General features: G+C 42.9%; 1 protein-coding gene across 5 annotated transcripts in view; it reads right to left on the reverse strand.

Moving 5' to 3' along the window:
• Positions 1-27,986, reverse strand: part of SLC41A3 (solute carrier family 41 member 3) — a 71,795-nt gene that overhangs the window by 22,453 nt on the left and 21,356 nt on the right. For 4 of the 5 annotated variants that reach the window (XM_069083845.1, XM_069083846.1, XM_069083843.1 and 1 more), the window contains 4 exons: positions 24,525-24,632; positions 17,921-17,992; positions 13,518-13,662; positions 3,051-3,197 (listed from right to left, as the gene is read on the reverse strand). In XM_069083845.1, the coding sequence (XP_068939946.1) occupies positions 3,051-3,197; positions 13,518-13,662; positions 17,921-17,992; positions 24,525-24,632 (472 nt within the window). The remainder of the gene's footprint in view (positions 1-3,050; positions 3,198-13,517; positions 13,663-17,920; positions 17,993-24,524; positions 24,633-27,986) is intronic. The other variant, XM_069083847.1, reaches the window with a different exon arrangement.

Below are 27,986 nucleotides of genomic sequence, written 5' to 3' on the forward strand. Positions count from 1 at the left end.
CTGTTCTAAGGCCCCTCCCAGCTGTGACATCCTCTGTTCTAAGGCCCCTCCCAGCTGTGACACTTACTGCTTTTTTTCTAAAGTCCCTTTCAGCTCTCACACACTAGGATTTTAAAATATGAGGCAGGAGAAGCCCTGGAAGATTTAGATGTAGCCAAAAGATACTATCTTCTTGCTCCATCAATGTCTCCTTCTACTCCAGATGCCATCTATATACAGGGCAGCTCAGAAGGCAGCTTCTCGTAAAAGTTCAGTTAGCGACAACTCTTAAAGATGGAAAGAAAAGGGGGAGAAGTATAGCACTCAACAAGCCCCTGGGGTTGTGGAAGCTCGTGGGTTGCTTCCTGGGCAGCTGTATCTCATAGCCCTTATTTTGGAGAAAAGGGGACACTCCAGTCTGTTCCACACCATCTTGTGTGAGGCTAACTTTACGTCAAATACTTTCTCTTCTGGGCTCAGCTTCCAGGGTCACTTCCTCTTTGAAGCTGTCCTTGGGACCTTCCCTTGACCTTAGGCAAGTGATTTCTCCCCCCTGGAGCCTTGGTTTCCTCATTCACCATCATTACAACCAGGTTTGGGGTCACAAAGACCTGAGTTCAAGTACACTGTGGCCATCTACTGACTCTGTGACCTGGTCAAGTCACTTAACCTCTCACTGCCCTGGGCAACTTCCTGTGACTCTACTGCTCAGGGAAGATGCTGACTTACACTGGTAGAGAACATATCTTTCATTTATGAAATCACAGGTTTGGTTGTGAAAAGGATATTTTGCAGAGGGCTTAGAGGTTTCAAAATGCTTTATGTACATTATCTCATTTGATCTTCTCTCTTCAGCATCCCCTTTGCCCCCATTAAGTACTACATCCATGATTCCCAATTTACAGATGGGGAAACTGGGGCTTATATATGCCTCACCTAGAGCCATGTAGCTATAGTAAGTGTCTAAAGCAGGATTTGAACTCAGGTTGTCCCGGCTCCAGTCCCAACACTCTATTAGGCAGCTAGGATAGTGTGCTGTAGTCAGGATATTTTCCATTATTTCTATTTTCAGTTGTTTCAGTTGTGTCTGACTCTTCATAACCCCATTTGGGGTTTTCTTAGTGAAGATACTGCAGTGATTTGCCATTTCTTTCTCCAGTTCAATTTACAGATGAGGAAACTGAGGCAAACAGGTTAAGTGACTTGCCCAGGGTCACACAGGTAATAAGTGTCTGAGGTCAGTTTTGAATTCAGTTTCTCCCAATTCCTGGTCCAGCATTCTACCCTTTGCACCAGGCAAAATAGATGTTCAAGAAGAATTTTTAAATAATATATAAATTAATGACATACTTCTTGGGAGAAAAAGACTAGATCTTGCAAGAGAGCCTCCCTTGGAAGCTTTGAAGACTGAGGTTGGGCTTAAAAATAGAGCAAACTCTCTGGAATTTGCCCCACTTTCTTCCTTGATTTCTGGGACTTCATTTCGTCTTGTGGTAACATACCCAGTTCCCCTTCTCTGAATCCCTTTTCTGTGGGAGGGTGTCATGTGATTTATGACACAGCAAGAAAGCTTGGGACAATAGTTCCACAAACTCAAACCAAACAGATAAACACTAATAGGCTTCCTATGTTTTGACACAGAGAAGTTATTAATCTAAGGAGAACCTGACCTGGGTTCAAATGCCACCTGGGGTCATCTCTTATCTGAAAATGAACTCATCCAATTTTTCCCTTTCGAGCCCTCAGGAACCCAAACCCTAGTCTTGTTGAAGTAATAGAGAATGTTTAGCCTAGGGAAGAGAAGATTTGAGAGGACATAGTAGACCTCGTGTCACCACAAGGAAGTAACTTCATCTCCCTGGGCTTTGGTTTCCCCATTGGCAAACTGGGAATGGCAGGGAGCATTGTGTGGACTAGACTGACCTCTGGGGTTCTGTTCCAGCTCTAGAACTGTGCTCCTAAGATTGAATCACAGAACTAGAATTGGGACATGTCTCAGCAGCCACTGAAAAAGGAACTCCTCTCCAAGTGGTCATTCAGCCATCACTCAAACATCTCCAGTGAGAGGGGACCTCCTCAGCCAGCCCATTTCACTTCTGGACAGGCCTGATTATCAGAAAAATCCTCCCTACGTGAAGTCTACATTTCCTTCTTTGTAATGTCCATGCATTGGTCCCATTCCTGTTAGGGTCAACAATTCCAATCCCCTTTTCACATATCAGCCTTTCCAGTTCCTGAAAACCTCTACTGTGTCCTCTCAGATCTTCTCTTCCCTGGCCTAAACATTCCCCATTACTTCCACAAGACTAGGGCTCCTGATCCTGAAGATTCGAAAAGGAAAATTGGGTGAGTTCACTTTCAGACAAGAGATGACCCCAAATGTACATGATCTGGTTTCAGTTTCTGGCCATTCCTCTTCCCTGGGGGGGAGAGGCTCTGGTGATCTGCCAGGCGATTGTGAACATGTGGCTATTACAGTGCATGATGGAATGAGGTCATCGGGCTTGGCACCTGCGGACCCAGCTTACTCTGCAGTTCTATTCAGACTCGGCAGGCAGTTAACCAATCAACCAATCACAGCTGTATGAGATCGGGAGGAAAAGGATGCTCAGAAAGACCCCGAGTGTTCTTGTTTGGGCTCTGCCCACGCTCTGCCTTTCTAACAGTGGTCTCCTCTGGGGCCTCCGCATCCTCAACTATGAAGCAAGGGAACTTGTAGAGTTTTATAGTCTTACAAGGTGCCTCTCCAGATCGTTTAATTCACCCCTGCCCCATTTTACAGATGAAGAAACAGCAAGCCAGAGTGGGAGGGCAACTAGCTCAGCGTCACACAGAGTAGAAGCAGCAGGGCAAGGACTAGGATGGGGGTCTCCTGAGTTTCAGGCCAGGTGTCTTGCCTTGGTGACATGTAGCCTCCCAGAAAGGAGAGCTGCTTAAAGGTGGGATATTCTCACTTGTTTCCTAGAGCAGTCAGGGTTGTGGTGTATGTCCTAGGTAGCTCCTGGCCCTACCTTTATCCCTCCCACTTCTGACCATGACCCACTGGACCCTGAACCGCTTGCACGCCATACCTGTGTATTTGTGCAGGATGCTGCTGGTGCCTGCCAGAATGCATAGAGATACGAAATCTCCCAGCATGGCCGCGATGGGTGTGGCAATGTTGTCTGGGTTGATCCCTAACTTCCGAGCACCCAGCACCACACAAATCATCAGTATTCCTGCAGAGAGGGAGGAGAGGAGGAGGGATGGGGAGAGGAAGGGGGAGAGAGAGAGATTTTAAGATGAGTACATCTTTATCTAATGGACTCTGAATTAAGAACAGCACCAACTCACCTTCTAGGGGGCTTTATGATCTTTCTACACAACAATCCTGGAGGCAAGAAATCATCTCTCCCATTATCTTCTAGTCATACTTCAGGTACACATCTAGTCCTCTCTATTAGCTCATCTTCTATGAATGGAACCTCTCTGGTAAAGGGCACTTCTGCCTATCAAACAAAGGGAAGTCACAAGGACAGACATCCTGCCTCAGACACTTAATGTAACCATATGACCTTGGTATAATAACAGCACCTGCTTGTTGTGAAGGCCAAAATAACATATATAAAGCATTTTGCAAACCTTAAGGTGCTATATAAATGCTAACTATTATTATTGATTATATATGTGAATGTATGTATGTATGTATATGGTATTCCAAAAGTCAGTGCAGTTTTAAGTTTTAATAATAGTTTAAAAGTAACATATTAACTATATGTTAACACACAATAATAGTGAATGACAATTTTAAGCTTTAATAGCTTAAACCAGCACTAAGACTTTTGGGACACCCTGCATATAATTAGACAGGCACCATGCTAAGCCCTGAGAATATAAATAAAAGATAGGAAGACAGTCCCGGCCCTCAAGGAGCTCACATTCTAATGGGGGAAAAACAGCATACAAAGGGGAGCTAGAAAGGAAAGGAGGGAGAGCGATCAGTGGAGCTAAAGAGAAAAAGAAGGAGGTTGATTTGGGGGATACAATGGCCCAGAAGACCTCCTTGATGAGGTCAAAGAGTGTGAGTTCCCAAGACACCTGAGGCCTGTGTAAGTGAAGCTTGTGGTCTCAGAAGAACAGGCAGGCTAATTCTCATGGAGAAACCGCAAGTCTTGGGTAACAGGTAGGACTAAACTATTTGCCTGCTCTGATGAGCCAGTGAAACCAGTTCACAAGCATGGCTTTTTGAATAGGAAGTGGAAGGCTGATGAAATGCCAATGTGTCAATCAGGAAGGGCAGCTGAGACCAACCCGGGCCTCTGATCTAAGTAAACAACTAGATCTGCAATGGAACTGTAGCAGAGGTCTTGTTCTTTGTATGTATTAGTCAAGCATTGTGGTCTCTGAACACAAATGATGAACACTTCAATTTAGAGCTGTTTGATGACAAAATGTAAAACAGATCATTTTGATCCACCTAGCGAATCCTTCAATACCCCCTTTCTAGGTTAACTCCAATTATCTTTCCCTAACCTTGGTACCCAGACATCAATCCTGTCAAGCATGACACGGATGGGTGGCAGACTAGGCACTTCTCCATCAGCCCTTGACGGCTAGCTGACTTAGTGACGTTTCAAGCCTAAAACCACACCTCTCGGTAGGGTCTTCTCCCCCCCCCCCCCCCCCGTCGCCGGGGCTTTTCCCCAGTGAATCATGGGTACTATGACTTCGCTATGTTACATAAAGATCAGAGTCCCTGCCGAACCTAATAGCCATCCCTCATCACTATTATGCTATAAGAAATGATGAACAGGGAGTGGCTAGGTGGTGCAGTGAATAGAGCACCGTCCCTGGAGTCAGGAGGACCTGAGTTCAAATCCAACCTCAGACACTTAACACAAAAACTAGCCATGTCAAGTCACTTAACCCCAACTGCCCTCCAAAAAAGTTAAAAAAAAAAAAAGAAATGATGAACAGGAAGATTTCAGAAAAACCTGGAAGGACCTGTATGAACTGATGCAAAGTGAAATGCACAAAACCAGAAAACTTTGCACACACTATCAGCAACATTGTATGAGGACCAACTACGAATGACTCAATTCTTCTCAGCAACACAATGATCCAAGGCAAGTACAAAGGACTCACAAAGGAAAATGCTACTCAAATTCAGATAAAGAACTAAAAGACTCTGAATACAGGCTGAAACACATTTTTTCCCACTTTATTCTTTTTTCATGGTTTTTCTTTTTTTTTTTAATCTGTTTCCTCTTTCACAACTAAGGTTAATATGGAATTTATATTTTACATGATAGCACATAAATAACATAAAATTGCCTACCATTTTTGGAAGAGGGGAGAGAGTGGAGGAGAAAAATTTGGAACTCAAAATCTTGTAAAAATGAATATTAAAAAAATTGTCTTGACATGTAATTGGGAAAAATACTATTAAAAATAAAGAAAAAAAGAAAAATAATTTAGAGCTGTCTGGGAGATTTTTAAGACCTAGCAGAGAAAGCTCCAATGAAGGGGAACTTAAAGGATATGATTTCAGGGTGAGCAGGTGGAAGGAATTCAATCAAGTTTGACAACTTCCAGATGTTCCCTGCCGGGAATTAATGGCAACAAGCATCCCCACCTGGAGGGCATAACCAAAGGCAGAACTGGCAAGAGGGACGGAGCCTACAAGGAAGGAAAGGGCAGAGGAGCTGGGGGTCTTTGCATTAGATGTGACATTTATACCAGGCAGTGACCACTGGGAATGGGGCAGTGTCACCTCTAAATATGCAGGTCACGTTGTGCCTTCTTTGTGCCTACCTTAGTGACAGCCCCTGCTTGTGGCCACCTCTGGGATCTGCCACAACTCCTCCATTCACTGGGCTGGAGCCCTGCTAGAGGACAGTCCCCTAGCTTCATGCTGGTGGCTTCCTCCTTCTCCCCACCACTCCCAAGATGCCCAATAGCTGGCAGCTTTTAGCCTGTTCTCAGAACTTTCCTTTACATCAAAGGCTTCAGAGAGTGCTGCTGCTGCTGCCACCAACAACAGGAGACTGACCTTTCAACAGAGATCAGAGGATTAAAGGGATAAAGCTCTAATACTGGAATTTCAGGCAGAAGGCACAACTTGGGGCTGCACTGGAGAAGTCTTCACTATGCATTGTGCTTTTATCAGTCATTGTACTTCCTGACCATCTCCTCACTAAGTTGCCTACATTTCAGCTATCACCTTCATTTGGCCCCCCAAAGCAACCTTGGACTCTGCCACAGGTTTCTCAGCTCTAAAAGGTGCTTTTACTGTCTTGCCTGGAACCAGGCCAACATACTTTTTCCTGGCTAATTTATGAAGTCAATGCATGCATACCTCCCCCCTCCCAACTCTTTTATATATTCTGACAGCCTGTTGGAATGTAAGCTCCAAGAGGGCAGGGTCAGTCTTGTGTTTGTATCTCTAGTACTTTACACAGTGGCCAGCACACAAGTGCTTAATCAATTTTCCTTCCTTATTTCTTTTGATCTCTCATCCAACCATCCCTCTATCTATCCATCTTTCTATCATCCATCCCTTTATCCATTATTGCTCTATCCATCTATCTTTCCATCTGTATCTATCTACCATCTCTCTATTCATCCATCCCTCTATTTAGCCATCATCTCTCTATCTGTCTCTCCATCTACCTCTTTATCTATACATCTATCACAGAGAAACCTCCATCTCACCACTGGCTCATAATATCTCATTTCTTATAGCTGGTGGGCTTGGAGGGGGAATCTTAAAACTTCTTTAATAGAGAAAAAAAAACTCAACAAAGTTCCTTAAATTTAGTCCAATGTTCTTATTATGGATGAAGAAACTGAGACCCAGAGAGCTGCTGTGACTAATCCAGGGTCACACAGAAGAAGAGGCTCTGTCAAAACAGTCAACTTGTATTAATAAGGAATGTTCTGGAAGAGGAAAACTTATCATAACAGATTTGGGGTAGGGAAGTGGAGGAGCACTGCTTTTTCTCAAAACCAGAGAAAGAAGGCAACCAGATGGCAATAACATGAACAGAAAAACAAACAAACAAACATCTTCTGTTTCACCCAGTGGGAAGAAAACTATGACACTTGCTGATGCCAAAAGAACACAAAAGATTTTAGGATGGAGAATATGAAGACTTGAAGGGACCGTAGAACACAGAATGTCAAGGCTGGAAGGGACATTAGTGATCATTTGGTTTACCTCCCTCATTTTACAGAGACAGGAACTGAGGCTCACAGATGGGAAGGGACCTATTCAAATGAGCAGTGGCAGAAATCAAATAAGAACCCAGGCCCATGGCCTCCCAGCCTGGATGCTCTTTCTACAACACAAGTCTTTTACTCCATAGTAGAATCAGATGAGAGATCATTAAGGTGAGTGAGGGATATATGGTGACATCCTCAACGTTTGGAGGATGATGCCAGTGAGGACAACTAAGGACTCTCCTAAGGAGGAGGAATGGTGCCCAAGAAAGACAGACGTGGAAGGAATGCAACTCACCCAAAGTCACACAGCTATGTACCAGGAGGGACCCTGTCAGAACAGCCAAATTCTTACCAATCTACAATGTTCTTGGAAGATGAAAGCTTATCATAACAGAGTCATAGGGCTGATCCATGTAGGTTTTCCCCTTATTCTCTTGGGGTCTGCCTGTGATTTCCTGTTCTCCCCAACTTGGGGAGAACATTAGATGGATCCAGGTGGACATAGTAGCATCTATCTCCCTTGGGATTTCCCTTCTCCCAGAGTACACAGCTAAGCTCCTGGCAGGTGCTACAGAATGGAGTGGTTTTTTTTTTTTCAGAAGCTTATCCCTTGAGACTTTTAATTAATTTATTTTTAGTTTTCAACATTCATTTTCACAAGATTTTGAGTTCCAAATTTTCTCCCCATCTCTTCCTTCCCCCCTACCCCAAGATGGCATACATTCCAATTACCCCTTCCCCCAGTGTGCCCTCCCTTCTACCCCCCCCATCCTCTTCCCCCTTACTTTCTTGGAGGGCAAGAAAAATTTCTATACCCCATTGCTTGTATATCTTATTTCCCAGTTGCACACAAAAACAATTTTTTAACATTTGTTTTTAAAACTTTGAGTTCCAAATTCTCTTCCTTCTTCCCTCCCCACCCAACCTCATTGAGAAAGCAAGCAATTCAATATAGGTTATACATGTGTAGTTATGCAAAACACTTCCATAATAGTCATGCTGTGAAAGACTAACTATATTTCCCTCCATCCTATCCCACTTCCCATTTGTTCTATTTTTTCCTTTGAACCTGTCCCTTTTCAAAAGTGTTTGCTTCTAACTACCCCCACCACCAATCTGCCCTCCCTTCTATCATCCTCCCCTCTCTTATCCCCTTCTGCCCTTACTTTCCTGTAGGGTAAGATGCCCAATTGAGTGTGTATGTTATTCCCCCCTTAAGCCAAATTTGATGAGAGTAAGGTTCACTTCTCTCTCACTTCCCCTCCATTATAAAAGCTTTTTTTTGCCTCTTTTATGTAAACTAATTAACCCCATTCTATCTCTCCCTTTCTCCTTCTCCCAATATAGTCCTCTTTCACCTCTAAATTTTATTTTTTAGATATCACCCTGTGCCCTGTGTGTGTATATAATTTTTTCCCCTCCAAGTACCTGAGAAAGGTCTTACGAGTTACAAACATAATCTTTCCATGTGTAAGACTGTAAACAGTTCAACTTTAATAAGTCCCTTATGATTTTTCTTTCCTGTTTATCTTTTCATGCTTCTATTCATTCTTATATTTGAAAGTCGTATTTTCTATTCAGCTGTGGTCTTTTTCATCAAGAATGCTTCAAAGTCCTCTATTTCAATGAATGTCCATTTTCCCTCCAGAAGTTTCTTTCAGTTTTTGCTGGGTAGGTGATTTTTAGTTTTAAACCTAGTTTCTCTGACCTGTAGAATATCATATTCCAAGCTCTCCAATCCCTTAATGTAGAAGCTGCTAGATCTTGTGCTATCCGGACTGTGTTTCCACAATGCTCGAAAGTCTTCTTCAGTGAGCTTTTGGATCTCCTTTTCCATTTGGTCGATTCCATTTTTTAAGGAATTCTTCTCCTTACTGGCTTTTTGGACTTCTTTTGCCATTTGGGTTAGTCTATTTTTTAAGATGTTATTTTCTTCTGTATTTTTTTGGGTCTCCTTCAGCAAGCTGTTGACTCATTTTTCATGATTTCCTTGTATCACTCTCATTTCTCTTCCCAATTTTTCCTCTACTTCTCTTACTTGATTTTCAAAATCCTTTTGGAGCTCTTCCATGGCCTGCAACTAGTCCATATTTTTCTTGGAGGCTTTTGATATAGGCTCTTTGACTTTGTTGTCTTATTCTGGTTGTATGTTGTGATCTTCTTTGTCACCAAAGTAAGATTTTATAGCATGAGATGTTTTACATTGTTTGCTCATTTTCCCAATCAAATACTTGACTTTCTAACTCTTTGTCAAGGTAGGATCCTGCTTCTGATGGGGGTGGGGATAGGTGTACTGTCCCAAGCTTCAGGGGTTTTGTGCAGCTGTTTTCAGAGATACTTCTAGGGTCCTGTAAATTTTCAGCTCTTCCAAAGTGGTATGATCAAAGGAGAGGTGTTTATTCTTTTCTTGACCTCTGCTCTGATCTGTGAGTGACCACAAGCACTCTTTTCTGCCTTGGGACTGTGAGGAGGATTCCTTCTCCACTTCAGTCATAAGTTCTGCCATACCAGCACTCCTCCTCACCACAAGATCAACTCACAGGACAATGACCCGGATCTAAGCAGGGCAAATCGAGAGAATCCTGCCTCAGTGCCAGTAAAGAGATCCCTGCAATCTCCTCGGATCAGTTACTTGTGGGCCCAGAGCTCTGGAAGTAGCCACAGCTACTGCTGGTGCTGCTGCAGCCACTGCCACCTTTGCCACCCTGGGGCTGGGGCCAGACCACGTTCTTCTCTCACTTGGGTCCCACAGAGTTTTACCACTGCTGTCTTTGGAGTTTGTGGGACAACAAGCCTGGAAACCGCCACAGCTGCCAGTGATTCAGTCCTCTGAGGCCTGCTTTGGCCCTGTCTATGCCAGTGCGGCCCATGTTGTACTGTGCTCTGTTCCCAGCCTGGCATAATAGATCCTTCCTGTCCACCTTTCAGACTATCTTGGGCTGGAGATTTGTTTCACTCCATCATTTTGTGGGTTCTACAGCTCTAGAATTTGTTTAGTTATTTTTTACAGGAATTTGGAGGGGATTGGAGGAGAGCTCAAGCAAGTCCCTGCTTTTACTCCACCATCTTGGCTCCGTCCCTGAGAATTGAGTTTTTTTTTTTTTAACATTCTCCATGTATTTTTCTTATGATATTTATTCCTTAAACTTGGTTATTTCCCTCAGAAACCAACAGAGCACTCTGTATACATCTAGTGCTTAACAAATATTTCCAGAACTGGTTGAGCAGGGCTTCAAGCCACAGTATGAAAGCATTGTACCTAGATAACCACTCAAACACTAGAATATTATAATTTTTCTCTGCCCTGGTCCCCTCCCCCTTATTTACCTCCAAAGGGCAAAGGCAAGGCCTGGGTGGGGATCTGAGATTTAGAAATAGCTATTATAGCTGCGTGATTTTTGAAAGGAAGCCCATGCTGCCCTCCAGGGGTGGACCCTGGAATTCCTTCTGCCCTAATAAGCAAGTGAAAAGCGTAAAGAGCCTAGAATTCTTATAACAGAGGAGTTGCACCATCCTGTGTTCGCTAGTCTGGCAGAGAGTTAAATAGTTTGGTCCAATTCCCCCTCCCCCTATTTTACAGGAAGGAAATTGAGGCTCTCAGAAGGCCCAAGGTCACAATGAATTGGTTGAAGAACTTGGATCAGAGCCTAGGTCTCAGAACCACTAGCCCAGTATTCTTCCCATTCCCCAGAAAGCCAAAGATGAGAATGCAGATCCCCCAGGAGGATTAGCCCTGGGGCTGAGAGTAAGAAGTCACAGACTGGAAGCAGGGCCTTTCCCAAAAACCTCACTCTCAAACTAGTGGAAACACTATGACATCTGGATTGGAGGAGCCTTAGGCATTACAGAAAGGAGCAGTGGACACAAAGCAAGGGGAGCCCCTGGTGGGGCTGACAACAAACTGCCCCACAAGCCTGTTCTAACCCGCATACATGACGACGTTCAGTGTTACAAATCCCTGTCCTCACAGTTACCCTGTGAAGCAGGTAAGTCAAGCCTGATTATACCCATTTTACAGACAAGGAGAGAGGGCCAGAGAGCTAGAATGATGTTTCCCAGAGTGAGACGGCTAGAAATTATAGATCTCTATCTGGAAGAGAGCAGAGGTCAGGCTCAGAGTCATTTCAGTCATGTCTGACCCTTCATAACTCCATCTGGGGTTTTCTCAGCAGAGATACTGGAGGGGTATGACATGTCCTTTTCCAGTTCATTTTATAGATGAGGAGACTGAGGCAAACAGGCTAATAAGGGTCTGAGGGCAGATTTGAACTCAGGAAGATCAGTCTTCTTGACTCCAGGGCTGCCATTTCCTTCCCCAGTGGATTAAGGCAAACAGACGTTAAGTGACTTGCCCAGGATCACACAGCTAGTAAAGATCTGAGGTTACATTTGGACACAGGTCTTCCTGATTCCAGGCCCAACACTCTATCTGCTTTAATCACCTAGCTGCTCCTGATAATAAATTGAAGAATTATAAATCCAGAGCAGGAAGGGGGTTTAGAAGTTATCCAGTCCAAACCCCTTATTTCAGAGAGGCCAGGACCCCTTGTGACTTGCCCAAAGTCATCTACGTAATAAAAGTCAAGAGACAGGATTTGAACTTGGGGCCTGTGACTACAAATCCAGCTCCCTAGGTCCCATCCTGTTTCTGGTGCACCATGATCCCCGCATCACTCCCCTGCCAACACCAATACTGAAATATGGGCTGAAACATAGCTTATGGTATCCTTTATTTCATGTCAGAGTACCCAGACTTGTTGAGTCTCTAGGTAAAGGGTTTCTGCTGTCACTTTTGGCATAAGAATGGATTGTTAGAGTGACAGCAAAGGAAAGGACCAGGGAATCATCCAGGCTCTGCTATTTACCAGCTGCGTGATCTTGGGTAAGTCTCTTCCCTTTGGGCCTCTGTTTTCTTATCTATAAAATGGGGATTGAAAGATCTGCCCTACCCTTGTCATTGAGTAGCTTCAAACTGAGCTGAGTGCCAGAGATCTTTGGCCCCTCCTGGTGCCTGGGGGGAAAATACTACCAGAAATCCCTGTCTACTACCTGTGATGGTTCTCTAGTGCAAATGAGGGTAGAATCATGGCACGCAGGGTCCCCCACACTAAACCAGCACATAGGAAAATACACTGAGAATGCTGATGTGGCAGAAAGAGTACTGAATCTGATGTTGAGGGACTTGGTTTGGGTCTCTCCACAGCTTTGTGACTTCCTCTCCATCACACCTTGGCTAAGTCAGTCACATAATTCAAGGAGCATCTGGAAGGGAAGCTCTTAGCCTCAGTTTCCTTGTTTGTAGAATGAAGGAATCAGATTAGATGACCTTTAAATCCTAGGTCCTATGAGGCAGTAGGCTTAATAAAGGATGGCAGAGTACAGGTACCCCAAAACAATTTTCTGCTAAAAAACAGAAAACAAAAATATTAGAATAAAAGCTCCTAGTTAAACACTGTGATAAAATGTCGAGAGTCTGTGGACTCTTACAGTAGAAAGAAAATTCCATTCTTTGCATTACCCTAAGACCAGGGAGCCCTAAACTGAGAGAGCATATCCCATTTTCATATGCTTATGGAATCATAGATTTAGGGCTAGAAAGGGTCTTCAAAGTCCTCATGTCCAATGTGCCCATTTTACAGGTGAGGAAACTGGGACCGGTTAGGTACTTGCTAGTGTCTGAAGCAGGATTCAAACTCAAGACTTCCAGACTACCTTTCTCAACATGCCTGTCACAGTGCCTGACTGAATGCTTTATTCCTTTCTGTCTTTACTGTTTATTTGGTCCAGAACTCCCTGGGATAATAAAGGTACCACTGGCAAGGGATGTACATTAAGAATATTAATAGTTGACACTGTATTGAGAAGTTGATGACTAATTGATAGCCAGCAGACAGCAAGAGATGTCGATTCAAGTCCCCCAACACCAGACCTTATAAGAACAAGATGAGGACCCAGGACAGGTGGTGGAGTGGGAAGGTTGGAGGGACCAGGAAGAAGAAGGTACCAAAGATCTTCTTCCCTCAAGAGGGCTGGCCTCGCCCCCAGTGGCTTGGCCTGATTTCCCCCAAGAGAACCATTCCTTGGGGATGGAACAGAGGACAGAGATTCTGATAGTGGTAGGGCATATGGAAAAGAGCCCAGTGAAGGAGCATTCCCTGCGACAGGCAGAGTAGAAGCTTGGCTTGGGTGAAGCTACATGATAGAGGAGGCCAATCTCTCTGGGTTTTGGGAACTCAGCATTCCCAGAACCTGCGGAGGAGGCACCACATGTAGAAGAGATCTTAGCTGGAGCCAGCTGAGTAAAATCGCAGGCAGAAAATGGTAATGGTGCTCACCTAAGAAAAGGGCGGCCATGAAGGCTGTGATCACACTGCTGGCACACAGGACCCCGATGTGGGACATGTCAATTTCTTGTCCAGAGATGGCTTCCAGCACAAGGGCAACAACAGCAGCCAGTAGGCCCACAACTGTGGCCTGAATCTGTCAGGGCAGAAATCACAGGTCAGGGCTCGTGGTGGGAAGGAGCAAGGGAAGGGGGAAGAGGGGAAGATCAGGAAGCAAGAGGTGGGAGGAGAAGGGCAAAGATAGGAAAGGGGGCCATAGATTTTTAGATTTTAAATGGACTTTTGGGGTCATCCAGTCTAACCCATGAGTCAGAGGAGGGCAATAAAGATGGTGGAGAGCCTCAGTATCCTGCCATATAAGGCTCCATTGAAGGAATTAGTGATTTTAACCTAGAGAAGAGAACTTGGGGGAGCAGAAGGAGATATAACAGCTAGTCCAGTGTTTTCCACTGTACTGAGTTTCTCTACCTCCCTCCTTCTTTTGTTGACTATCCAAAACATAATCTCACAAATCCCTGAGCTTGAAACATTTCCAGTTCCATTCCTGTCTTTAGGGGAAGGGTTGGACCCTGACTGTTCTGCCCTTCATTTAGAAGAAGAAAACCCTTCCTAAGGCCAAGGGCTGGATTTTTCTATCAAATTCCTGGGTGTAGCCTGGGGGTAAGGGGAGGTCACAGATGCCTATCTGTACACAAAAAATAGAGGGACTCAGTGGATAAAGTGCTGGGCTCTGAGTCAGGAAGCCTCAGAAACTTCCCAGCTGTGAGACCTTGGGCAAGTCTTGTTCTGTTGGCCACTGGAGAAGGAAATGGCAAACCACTCCAGTAGCTTTGCCAAGAAAATCCCACAGACCTCCTGAGGTCCATGGGGTTGCGAAGAGTTGAACATGATGAAAATGACTGAGTAACAACATATAAAATATATTGAGTCCAATTCTCCTGTATACATATTGGGAACCTGTAATGAGAATGCAAATTTGGAAGATCTTCCCTGCCCCTAGGCTAAAGTGCACCTGAAGCCTGGGGTGGGAGGCTTGTTTTTCAGTAGATACTTTTTGATTGTCCAGTGGGTGAATAAGGTTGTTACATTCTCTGAGCCAGGAGAAGGCTATATAAGCCCTGATGTGTAGCTTTGTTTTGGGACTCACTTTGAAAAGTGTTCTGTGATTTGATCTGATTTCTTGGAAGTTGTTGAGAGTCCCCCGGCTTTGAAAAACCCAGATGTGGAAACCCAGATGTTGACTGGGTATGGATGTAATGGTTGGACAGTTTGGAAAGCTGTCTACTTGATCTGTTAATGTCTTGATAATTCTGTCTGTATATTTTGAAATTTGGGGTGCTGACCTTTTTCCCCTGAACAAGGTAAACGATATATGTCTGACTGATTAAAGTAAGCTTGTTAACCCATTTTGAGTTGCTTTCCTTTAACAAAGCAGATCCAAGAACCTGTATGGGCAGCAAACCCTGAGGACGTGCTTGGGGTGCTTGCTGCTACAGGACCCCAGCCAGGGATTTTCTTCCCTTTCTCTTCTGTGCCTGGCCTCCTGATAACCCCTTCTTCCCCTTGGAATAAAGGAAGCCTCTTTGCCCCAGAGCCCAGATCAACCCCCACATCAACCAGTAAGCATAATCTCATTGGCAGTCAGATCATAACAATTTCATACAAGAACATGACTCAGGTACAATAAAAAAAAAGCAGATCTATTTTCTGTTACAAATATGGACTGGACAGTCATAAATATGTCAAATGTGCTCAGAAGAATTATTACTTGATTGTGGGGAAATGGATATCTAAGGAGCCAGGATCAAGAAACAAATAATGGTGAGAGATCCAAGTTTGTTATCCTGATTTGAAGCAAGATGACAGAGTTTTCCTGAAAAAAAAAATAGTATTTAGAGAATGTCTGAGAGATCTGAAAACAGGAACTCAACAGAGACTTGCTAATGGGATAGAAAACCAGAAAGTGAGATACTGAAGCTGAAGAAACTGGAGACCAAAGGAGGTAAGGGAGACCAAAAACAGACATGTTCAAAGGAATCAAGGTATTCTTTTAGCTATTAAGAGAAAACCAAATTCAGAGAAATGACTACATTTTCAGTTGAAGAATGGGGAGGCCCATATTGCTTCACAGAAAGTTCCTGTGTTGTTTTGAGTTAAGCATCTAGATGCTGTATATAGAAACTCCAGAACTTTTCCTAGGATTGTGGAGGACCCTAATTCTAGCAAAGTTAGAGGATTAAACCCAGAGGCAGGATACTTCCAATGCATAATTTCAACTGGAGAAACCCCTCAAGAGAAAAAGAAAAGCTAAAAAAATTTAGGAATGTTGATAGCCTATATAATATGATCAACAAATTCAAGTATAGATGTTGAAAGTTCAATGTCACAAAAAAATTAGAATCAACCAACTTTTAAGCAGGTAGAATTATGATACCACAGGAAAAGTTGTTACTCAGGCATACTGGACATGATATTGAATTATATGATTATTATTACATTTTATTGTTTGCTAAGTATCATATTTCTATTACTATATATTATCATATATTATTATATGAATTAAATTTTTCTGTCCTTGCATGTATGTACTATTGTTGTAATATTTATTATATTCTCTATGTATTTTAGATACTTTTTCTGTCTAGTAGTGCTTTGCATTATTTGCTTTATATACAGTAACATGTTATAATTGGGGCAGCTAGGTGGCACAGTGACTCGGCCTGGAGTCAGGAAGACCTAAGTTCAAATCTGACTTCAGACACTTACTAACTGTGTGACCCTGGCCAAGTCATTTAATTTCTGTTTGCCTTAGCTTCCTCATCTGTAAAATGGGGGTGATAATAATACCTACTTCCAAGGGTTGTTGTAAGGACCAAAGAAGATAATAATTGTAAAGTGCTTGCACATAGTAAGTGCTATATAAATGTTAGTTATTGCCTATGATTATATTTAAAATTCATGTGGATTTGGTGGACCCTAAATGACTATTCAGGGACTGAAAAAATATTTTGGTTACAAGAAGAAATGTAATGCCAGCTTACATAGCCCTTCCCACAGAGACTATGGCTACGGTTACTCTAAGAAGAAATAGAACCTTGGAAGAGTGGTAGTTTAGTTATATTTTGGAGAGGATTTTAATTGTAACAGCTGGAGAGAAAAAAAAACATTTGAGACAATAAGAGAAAGCAGTAAGAGAACTTACTGGTCAAAGTCAAAGACTGAAGATACATTTATTTATTTTTTTGGAGGGGGAAGGCAAGGCAATTGGGGTTAAGTGACTTGTCCAAGGTCACAGGGCTAGTGTCTGAGGCCGCATTTGAACTCAGGTCCTCCTGACTCCAGGGCCAGTGCTCTATTCACTATGCCACCTAGCTGCCCCATGAAGATACATTTCTTGGGGGTTTTTTTTGTTTGTTTTTGGAGGGGAGAAGGCTGGGCAATTGGGGTTAAGAAAGATACATTTCTTGAGAGAACTGAATTAAATTCTTATACTCTGGAGAAGGAACCATACTGATAATTCTTGAGTGACTGTCAACCTGAGAGAGCTGAATGGTGGGATTATGTTTCCAGAGTTGAGAAGTCAGCAGTTACAGTTGATAGTTGGAAATGACTCTCACTGTGATCTTTCACAGTGTAATACATTGTTGAAATATTTAAATATATATCTAAATGGCTTAACACTTTTTAATGACATTGCATAGATAGTTCCATTGATATTTATTTAAGCCTATGAAACTAGGGGGTTTGAGAAAGAAGGAGGGGGAAGAAAAGGCTGGGGGAAAGAAGTTTTTCTGTTCATGTTATATAAAACTGGAGTAAGGATTCAGAGCTAGTTAATTGATATTGTGCATTTCTACTAATTTAGGAGGGAATATCAAATTTATTCCCTGTCTTAGAACCTGAGAAGAGATTAATAAGGTAAAGAAATCAAGGAGCTGCCTGAAGAATGGAGGTTTAATGTGGTTGTCAAATAATTCCTGACACTCATATAGACTATAAAACGTACTACATATACGTGTCATTTTTCTTGATAGAATGTAAGCTTCTTGAGGGCAGGAACATTGTGTCTTCAGAGCCTAGCACAGTGTCTGTAGTAGTAGGTACTTAAATGCTGGTTGATTGACTTGACTGAGGCCAGCCCTCCATCTACTACACCATACTACCTCTTCCCCTCACCATCCCCTGGCCTCCCCAATGGTAGTATTGTGTCAGTGTCCCAGGGTCTGTTTCTGTGACCACTCCCCAACTGAAACAATTTTTCAATTAGGTAGAAGTTGAAATTTATAATCCTTCCTCTGTACCAAAAAAAAAAAAAAAGACTTTGACAAGTCCTGCCCCCTGGAACATACGCAAGGCCAAAGTGACAGATGATACTGAATGCTGGAGCGGCTTACCTGGATCAGAGCAAGGTTACTACTGATCATTTTCTGCTGCTGCCGATGGTCATCAATGACTCCAGTGTTAGCCTATAAGCAAAAGAGAGAAAGGAAAGAATCAATAGACTGGAACCCAGTGGACAAATGTAGTGACTCCCTGCTTCTCCTCACAGCCCAGCTGGGTCCTACGGCAAGAGGGTCCTGGCCTGGCCTAGCAGGACCTATGGAAGAACCTTTCTAAGAAGTCTAGAGGCAGAGCTAATAAATACCAGTTAACTGATTCTATTGTTCTTGTTGAGTCATATCTGACTCTCTGTGGCCCCATCCTTCTGCTCCTTTTACAGATGAAGAAACTGAGGCAAACAGGGTTAAGTGACTTGCCCAGGATCACACAGCTAGTAATGTCTGAGGTCACATTTGAACTCAGAACAGCCAAGTGCTCTGTGTACTATGGTGCCACCTAGTTGCCCAACTGATTTCATTCCAACTCCTTTATCTAACATTCCAGGCCCCTCACAATTTGGTCTGACCCTTACTCTCTCTGCCATTAATTATAGCTATCATTAATGTGGCACTTCGAGATTTCTAAAGTGCTTTTTGTTCATTACCTTATTTGATCTTCATGACAATTCTACAACGCAGGTACTATTATTATGCCCATTTTACAGGTGAGGAAACTAAGGCCCAGAAGAGGACATTAACGTCATTGTTCCTCTTCCAGTCCTGCCCTTCTAGGTGGGCTATACAGCCCCTCTCTGGGACTCAGATTTCCCATCTGTATGATGAAGGGATTTAACTAGGGTTCCCTCCAGATTAAAAGACTTATACCTCTAAGCCTTCCCTGCTGATCCCAAGTCACTACTCTTATGTCTTAGACACTCGTCTCTCTGAACTGCACAGCTTGGCACCTTATTATAATTGTTCTCATTCACTAATTGCTATTGGGGCTAAGTCTTGCTTCCCTGACTCCAATGAAAGTTTCCTGAAGGCAAGAAAACATCCTTCTGTTTCTGTATCTTCTAAAACATCTGGCAGTACAGGATGCTGCTCATGTCAGATGTTAAACAAACACCTGACTAAAAGACGCAAGGATTTTTTGAAAGGAAAGGGACCCTCCTCCATCCCCCATTCTTGTTATCTTTCTCCCCCTTTCCAATTTCACTGTCCCACCTGAGGCAGGAAACTGTTTCCTAATTAATGTTCCCATTTCAAGGAGCGTTTTAGAACTTAGGAGATACTTTCTTCATGACTAATGCCTATGTATGGACAGTGCAAGGAATGGTTAGTAATACTGACAACCCTGCGGGGTCAAATGACTTGCCCAGAGTCGTATGATGAGTCTCCAGTCTGGGACTCAAACGCTAACACTGGGCTATCCTCCTACTCACTCAAGCAACTTTCTGCCTTTAAATTCAATTTATAAACACCTTCCTTAAATCTGATTTATAAAAGCCCTTTCCTAGGGGTGACTAGATGGCACAGTGAACAGAGCAATGGCCCTGCACTCAGGAGGATCTGAGTTCAAATCCAGCCTCAGACACTTAACACTTACTAGCCATGTGACCTTGGGCAAGTCACTTAACCCCAATTGCCGTACCTTCCCCCCTCCACAAAAGCAAAAAAAAAAAACCATAAAAGCCCTTCCCCAGCTCTGGTCTTTGTGAACGAGCAGGAATCACCTCTATACCACCTATGACAAATGACCCTCCAGCCTCTGCTCGAAGATTGCCAAAGATAGGGACCTCCACACCTTTAGAGGCAGCCCATTCCACCTGTGGATAGCTCTCATTGTGCAGATTTGTTCTTGTCTTGACTTTATATCCATCTGCAATATCCACTCATTTTTCTTAGTTTTATCCCTGGGATCCAAGCAAAGCAAGCATTCTCTCTCTTCTTCATGACTGCTTCTCAAAGACCTGAAGTCGGCCCAATCCTACAACTCATAAGCTTTCTCTTGTATAAGTTAAACATTCCTAGTTCCTTAAATCAGTTCTCTCCTTTGTTGAGTCATTTTTCAGTCATGTCTGACTCTTTGCGACCCCATCTGGGGTTTTCTTGGCAGAGATGTTGGAGTTGTTTTTCCACCTCTTTCTCCAGATCATTTTACAGATGAGGAAACTGAGGCTAACAGGGTTAAGTGACTTGTCTAGGGTCACACAGTGTGTCTCAGGCTGGATTTGAACTCAAGAAGATAAACTTTCCTTACTTCAGGTCTAGCACTTTCTCTACTGTGCCACCTAGCTGATGACCCCCACCAAACACTACCAGTTCCTTAAATCAGTTCTCTTACAGTACAGTTGTGGTCCCCTCAACATCTGGATTATCGTTTTCTGGATGGTTCATTATTAAAATGTGGTGTCCAGAGCTGAACGAAACATTTCAGATACTGTTGGACCAGAAGAGAGTACAGACTATGTCCTCTTTTGTTCTGGACACTATGATTTTTGTTAATTCAGCCTCAGATTGATTGCATTAGGCTTGTTTTAGCTGCTTCCTTAAGCTGATAGCTCCTAGTGAGCACGCAGTCTGCTGAAACCCTTAGGTCTTTTCCCAGTGACTTTTTTTCTTCTTTCTAAACAACCAGTGCTTGTGAGGCAGCAAAGTATTAGCCATCCTCATTTTAGATAAAGGAACCAAAGCCCAGAAAGGCACTCCTATATTGTTCTTGTGTGGATGATATTTTGAATACAAGTGTTCCTCTTAATTTCACACTCCATGGTCATGTAAGAAAGACCTTGAGTGAGTCATTTAGCCTCTATTTAGCCTCAGTTTCCTCACTTGTAAAATGAGGGGATTGGACTAGATGGCCTCTCAAAGTCCTTTCTAGCTCTAAACCTATGAGTTATCTGTTAGGATATCAGAGTAGCCATCTATGAAGAGAAAGCAAAGTGGATTACAATGCCTGATTGCTCAAATTATGACATGTGGTTGGACTTGCTTCTACTCTAGCCCAAATCCATCTAACATATTGCAGCCACAGTGGTTTTCCTAAAATAGTCCTTTAATCAATATGGTCTGAAGGTCAGGAATATAAAAGAGTCTAATGTTTATAGACTGCCTAGCAGTCTCCCATCTGTAAATCATAAACACTTTTGTCAAACAGAGCACAAGAAAGTACTGAAAGCATCTAATGAAAGCATAAAAAAATGAAAGTGATTACATCTAGGAACAATGAAATGACTGGTTACAAATGGAGCAGTGATTTCAGGTCATCAAATGTTTCAAAGGCAAAGCAAATACCTAAAAGACATGGGAGAGAGACAAAGGTACTTTTGTTCAATCACAATCACTTTAACCCCACCTATATAAATCAACGGACATTTCTGAAAAGTGAAAAACAGGAAGAAATAAAGACATTGATCAAAGCCAAGTAGTTAGGCAACAAAGGGCCTGAAGTGCCATGGAATGGGGAATGTCTAACCCAGAGAAGGAAAGACGCAGGGGACACATGTTAGCTGTCTTCAGGTATCTGCAGGGTTAAGTGGAACAAGTGTATGCTGTAGTAGAAATTCTCCTTCATACATGGTTTGCACTGGATGGCACTGAAGTCCTTTATATGCTTCTGTGTTTTATTAGCAACATTGATCGGATGCAAAAATATTTACCACATCGAGGCTGCTGAAAGAGCCCAGAAACTGCCTTAGCCAGTAAACAGTTTGTGATCTCCTTTCCAAGGAGAAAAGAAATAGCAGCCAAGGGCAAAACAAGTTTAGGGTACAAGCTTATTTGCAAAACAGATGATGGCGGAAGATCATGAGCACCGTTGCCAAATGGAATGAGGGGAAAGAGCTTAGGAGAAGTCAGGCTTGTAGAGAGCTTTGTGTGGGACCTGGCTAAGTCAGATCATCCTAGGGACATCTGTAGATGAAAATGGCAGAAAGATCACAAGGGGACACAAAACGAACCAGATCCACCAGAATGTTCTAATAATCTACTTAAAGGAGTGGAACCAATGCGTTTGAACTCGACCTCCTTCATGCCCAATGTACTACATGAAGAAGTGTCAATGACATTTAAGGAGATGAAGTAAACAAGGGCAGCTTTCCTTAACAAATATATACAGAAGAACACTACACTGGGGGCTGGAGGCCAGTGAGGAGAGAATAAAGGCATCCAGAAACAGATTTCCTGGATGTAAAAGAGAGGGGACAACGCTAAAAGAATGGAAAAGATCATGGGCTATGAGCGATTAACAAACAGAGGAAAAGTAAAGAGATATCAGTCTGATTTCTCATCTTTAGAAAATCTTCATCAGGATGGTCTATGCACATAGCAGGAATGACAAATGTGAGCCAGAACTGCCAATGTGGTTTGTAATACTCCTGGATGTGGCCCAAACCAGAAGAAAACGTAGTCAGGAATTATTTAATAAAATAAATAAAATATAATGAAACTTAGATAATGTTACATTTTAAAACTAAGCCAATATGTGGCCCACAGGTTTAGTGGTCCTGTTTCTATTTGAGCTGGACAGCACCACCCTTGATAAAAGGGTGACTGGCAGGCAGGCCTTTGCAGATGATTTTGTAAGTCAGACAGACTCTTTTAAGTTGGCCAGTTGCCTGAGGGGTATAGAGAACATAAGATTTTTCTGGATGTGTTCTTTACAAATTTTTTTAAAAAGCATCTGAGTTAGGAGAACAAGCTGTGGCCTTGAAATCTCTCCTCAGACAAGGCATCTATCTCTCCCAGGTGAGTGTTAAAGTGATGCTGTGACTTCACAAAAGTCCTCCTCTGATGCTTCATGGACAGTATGGAATGACAGTAGGGAAAAGCTGTCAATGTCATTGTCAAATGAGGGGGTTGGCTGATGGTATCCAAGATTTTTTCCAGCTCTAAAGCTTTAGTACCCCATTCATCAGCAGCTCAGAGCAACAGCAAAAACGTCCTGGGTGAAGGATTATGGGACTGAGGGGTTGATTTCCCCTTCCTTTCATTTAGTGACAACTTTCTGCTTCCAAAAAGGCCTCTGGCAGGCCCTATACCAAGCCAGAAAGCCTTTGCATTGGGACCCAGTGATAGGATGAGGGGCAGGTGTCCAAGGATCAGCCTCATTAGGTGCAGAGAGGCTCACCCAGCTAGACGGCTGCCTGAGAGATGAATTGTTCAGTCATAGCGTAAGTGGAAAGTGTAGGATCACACGGGATCAAATGATGGCTTCATCAAAGAACCAAGAAAATCCTGTCTTCTCATTCTAGCCTGTAGAGATGCTCCGAATGAGATGATCTCCCAAGTTTCTTTCAAATCTAACACTATCAGGCTCCAGGCACTTTTTTCTACTCCTGTGACTTTTTGGATCCTTACCAGCTACTCTGGGGTACTTTTCTCCCTTTAAGTTCATCTGTTCTGTTTATCTGCCTCTGTGATATCAATTTATAAATTAGTATTTAGTATTAGGTAGTGATATAAATTAGTATTAGTGTTAGGTAGTGATTTTTTTTAAAAGGGTCTTATGCCTAATGAAGGAATCTCTAGGCAATCTCTAGGCAAAACAAGGATTTTCCTCATTGGAATGATATAAGCTGGAAAATGGCATGAAGGGTGGGATTGGCCTCTATGTCTACAGTCAAATTTTAGGCTTGGACCAAAAAAAAAAAAAAGGTTTGGTTCTAGCTTAATAACCAGTCCATGGTGTCACCTAAGATGAGTGGCTTTCATGTCATTTTGTAAAAATGTTCAGAATGAAACTGTCCAGATCTCCACAGTAAATCAGCCCTGCTTCTGTTCCCCATTATCATCTAGTTCCCTGCCTCTAACTTCTGTTAGCATCCTGTTCCATACTTTGACCTGTTCTCTTGTTCCCTCTCTTGTCTGCAGTTCTAACTTTGAGTTAGACCAAACACAGACTGGGTGGGAACCAGATCATTTCTGAGCCTGGAGACATAATAGGAAAGAATTGGCTGGCGTGCTTCCCTTCCCAACAGCACAGTTTTGTGGGGGTCAAAACACTAGGGGGTGGGGGCAATGTGAGGCTTATCATCATGGGATGAGAAGGATGTCACAGGAAGAGCCTCAGTTCCCTCCTCTATAAAATGAAAGGGCTGGACTAGATGACCTCAAATTTCCTTATTAGAAATAGAAGCCCCCTGAGGACAAGGACTATCTCATTTTTTATCTCTGTAACCACAGAATTTAGCAAGGTGCTTAATAAATGCTCACTGACTGATTCTAGCTCTAAAATTTCAGGATTCCAGCTACTTTTTCCCCCCTAAAACAAGGTTCTTAATTTGGATTCCATGACCTTTTTTTTTATGTTGATAACTGTAGCTCCGTATCATTGTTTCAGTAACACTGGCTTCCTTTGTAATCATATGTAATCTCAAAATCTTATTTTGCAAAGGGACCCAGAGATTTCACCAGAGCACCCAAGGTGTCTATGACAGAAACAAGATTAAGACCTCCTGATCTCAAGATTTGTTGCCTATGATTGACAGTTTCTCCCTTCCCAGCTACTCCCAAGAATCCTACTGGCAACGTCCAGATTCCCTCTGCCAACAGATCTTTGAAGAAGGGCATTAATATCACAGCCACAGACCAGTCGCTTGTTTCTTTGAGACCCAGAAACCTGACAGCTGCTAGAGTTTTTTCGCTTCTGGGACAAGAGACCTAGATGTGAACTTACAGCCGTGGAGAGCCGGGAAGCCAGAGTCATTTCCAAGTTTCCTTTCAGGCCCAAGAGGGGAGGTATCAGGGTTAAGAGTCCTTTAATCTCCATAAACGTGTTCCAGTTCTGCCAGGGAAAAAACAAAGAACATGTCAACCCATTTAGACGTATGGGTGCACGTACCTAAGATAGGATTACTGACCTGCTATGGCAATATGGCACAGTAGCTAGAATGCTGGACTTAATGTCAGGAAGACCTATATTCAAATCCTACCTCAGATGCTTCCTGAGTATGGCCAAGCCACATAATCTCAATTTCCCCTTCTGCAAAATAAGAAGTTGGAACTGATGGCTTCTGAGGTCCTTCCAACTCGCCATTTATGATTCTGACACTATGACCCTAAGTATGTCACTTCCCTTCTCTTGAGTCTGTAGCATGATACAAATACAATATTGTGATCTTTTCCCGCCCAGCCTCATTTTCTTCCTCCTTCCCCTTTCTCCCAACCTGAATGTTAGAGTTGGAAGAAACCTCAGAAGCCAGCTAGTCCAATCTGTACCTGAAAAATGATCCCTCTTGCAAAAATACCCTGAGGCTGTCCAGCCTAGACTTCCAATAAGAGGGAACTCATTAGCCCCCAAGACAGCCCAATCCATTTTTGGCCAGGTATCAGTATTATTAGGAAATCTCTCTCTCTACAATCCTTTTCTTGTACTCCTTTCAGGGACAGCATTAACCCACGTGACATTTTCAGATCAAATTTCATTCTAGACATTCATGCAAAGTGGAGTCAAGGCCCCTCAGTGGAGGTCACGATGGATGATGTTATACACCTGGGACCCCAGGGACCTGCCTCTGAGTCCAAACTATGCTCTAATCAACTAATGTTTAACGGGTCAAACTTGCCCCTGAATTGTTGACTACCACCCGAAACATGAGCTTCCAGGGGCTAAGGAAAGAATTTGGGCTGTTTTCAAAAGTTGTGGAACTGAATGTTATAAATTAAAAAAAAAAAAAGATTTAGGCAGTTTCAATCTCAGAGGTCAGCTACTGCTCAGAGAAAGTGCTTCAGATTCCCTAGGTGACCTCAGTGGAAAAAAGTTATCAGAAACATCTGCCCAGAATAGAAACTTGATTAGAGCCAACAGCTTCTCAGCACTTTTAATTAGCAGGTGGATTTCAGCATAATGGCCTGGCCCTAAGGGAGATAGGTATGAAAAAGGGGTTTCAGGAGATTAAGAGATGATGAAAATGAAGAGTAGAAATGGGCTAAGGGAGAATAATCTGGAGAGAAAACAAAGGCTTTCAATTTAACCTGGGAAAAGCCAAGGTCAGAGGACTCAGAGAAATCCAAGACTGTTTTCTGCCCCCAGGTTTAAATCTAGAATGGGGTCAGTTAGCTTCCCATGAAGGCAATCTACATTTCTTCTTGACCACTCTGTAGTGCTGGACACAAGTGACCACCCTCTCCTCCTGGACACTCTCCTCTCTGGGTAGTTGTGACATGGATCTCTCTTGGTTTTCCTCCTACCTCTCTGACCTATCCTCCTCTGTCTCCTTGGCAAATCATTCATATGACACTCCCTAACTGTGGATACATCCCCAAGGTTCTATCCTGATTTCGCTTCTCTTTTGCCTTTCTCTCTCTTGGTGAATACATCACCTCTAAGAGGTCCAATTAGTCTGAGGCAGCGTGGTGACCACAGTTCCTAGAGCACTGGACTTGGGAGTCAGGAAGACCTGATTTCAAATCCTGCCTCAGATACTTGTTATGTGGCCCCAGGCAAGTTATTTAACCTGTTTGACTCATTTTCCCCATCTGCAAAACGGGTGAAAAGCCCCTCTCTCCCAGTCTTATTGTGGGGATCAAACGAAGGGATATATGTATTTTGTTAAACCTTAAAGAACTATAAAATGCTGCCTATTACAATGATCATCATCATCATCTCTACATGTCCATCTCTCTCCTCCCCCCACAAATGCCAGCAACCTCCCTCCCCATCTTGTACTCATTAGTATTTATTGTGTGTGTTGTTGTTATTGGGGCTGTTTTTGTTTTGCTTTTTGGAGGGGGGAAGGCAAGACAGTTGGGGTTAAGTGACTTGCCCAAGGTCACTTGGCTAGAAAGTGTTAAGTGTCTGAGGCCAGATTTGAACTCAGGTCCTCCTGACTCCAGGGCTGGTGCTCTATTTACTGCACCACCTAGCCTCCCCTGTTGTTGTTAGAGTGTCTTCAGTCATGTCCAACCCTTCATAACCTCATTTGAGATTTTCTTAGCAAAGATACTGGAGTGATTTGCCATTTCCTTCTCATTTTTACAGATGAGGAAAACTGAGGCAAACAGGGTTAAAGTGACTTGCTCAGGGTCACACAGCTAGTAAGGGTCTGAGGTCAGATATGAACTCAGGAAGATGAATCTTTAGCCATTGAACCTCCCAGATGCTCGTGTGGATGTATGTGTGTATATACAGATATATCTATATAGATATGCATATATACACATCTAAATATACATATCAGTGCACACATCTCCACAAATACATATATGTACACAGACACATAAATATGCATATATATACATGCCATATACATGTTTGTGTCTGCTAGGTGGTATGTGTGTATATAGGTATACAGACAGACAGATGACACATAGTGAGTGGATAAAGTGCCGGGCTTAGAGTCAGGAAGACATGGTTCAAATCTGGTCTCAGACACTTACTAGTTGTATGACCCTGGGCAAGTCACTTAACCCTATGTGTCTCAGTTTCCTCATCCATAAAATGAGTTAGAGAAGGGAATGGCAAACTACTCCAGTATCTCTGCCAAGAAAACCCCAAAAGGGGTCATGAAGAGTTGGACACAACTGAAAAGACTGAACAGTGCGCATGCACGCACACACACACACACACCCCACACCGCCCCCCACCCTCTGATAGGCTTTATGCTCCTTGAGGGCAGGGACTTTTCTTTCTTTTGTCTTTGGATCTTTAGCACAGTGCCTGGCACACAGTAGGCATTCAATAAAAGCTTGATAAGTGACTGGTTCTGTGAACACACAGTTTGAAGCCTCTCCCTACTCACATACTGAACTCTAATACTAAGAAACAGTTTGGCACAGTGTCAGATTTGGAATCAGTAGAATTTCAGCTCAAATCCCACCTCAAGCTGGATGACCCAGGGTAAGTCACTTAACCTCTGTTAGCCTCAGTTTCCTCATCTGTAATGATACGTAGATAGATAGGTAGATAGAGAGAGATATACATTTGTAGTATAATTAACTAGATACCTCCGGGAGTAACACCTGTTATAGCTACAAAACAGAGTTGGAAGGCTCAGAAAAGATAAATGTCTAAGGTACCTGTCAACCTTAAAAACATCATGAAGCCTCTCCCTACTCACATACTGAACTCTAATACTAAGAAACAGTTTGGCACAGTGTCAGATTTGGAATCAGTAGAATTTCAGCTCAAATCCCACCT

This window comes from Petaurus breviceps, unplaced genomic scaffold, assembly GCF_028583685.1.
Source record: "Petaurus breviceps papuanus isolate PSGF00001 unplaced genomic scaffold, PetGlider_PUasm1.0 174, whole genome shotgun sequence".
NCBI lineage: Eukaryota > Metazoa > Chordata > Mammalia > Diprotodontia > Petauridae > Petaurus > Petaurus breviceps.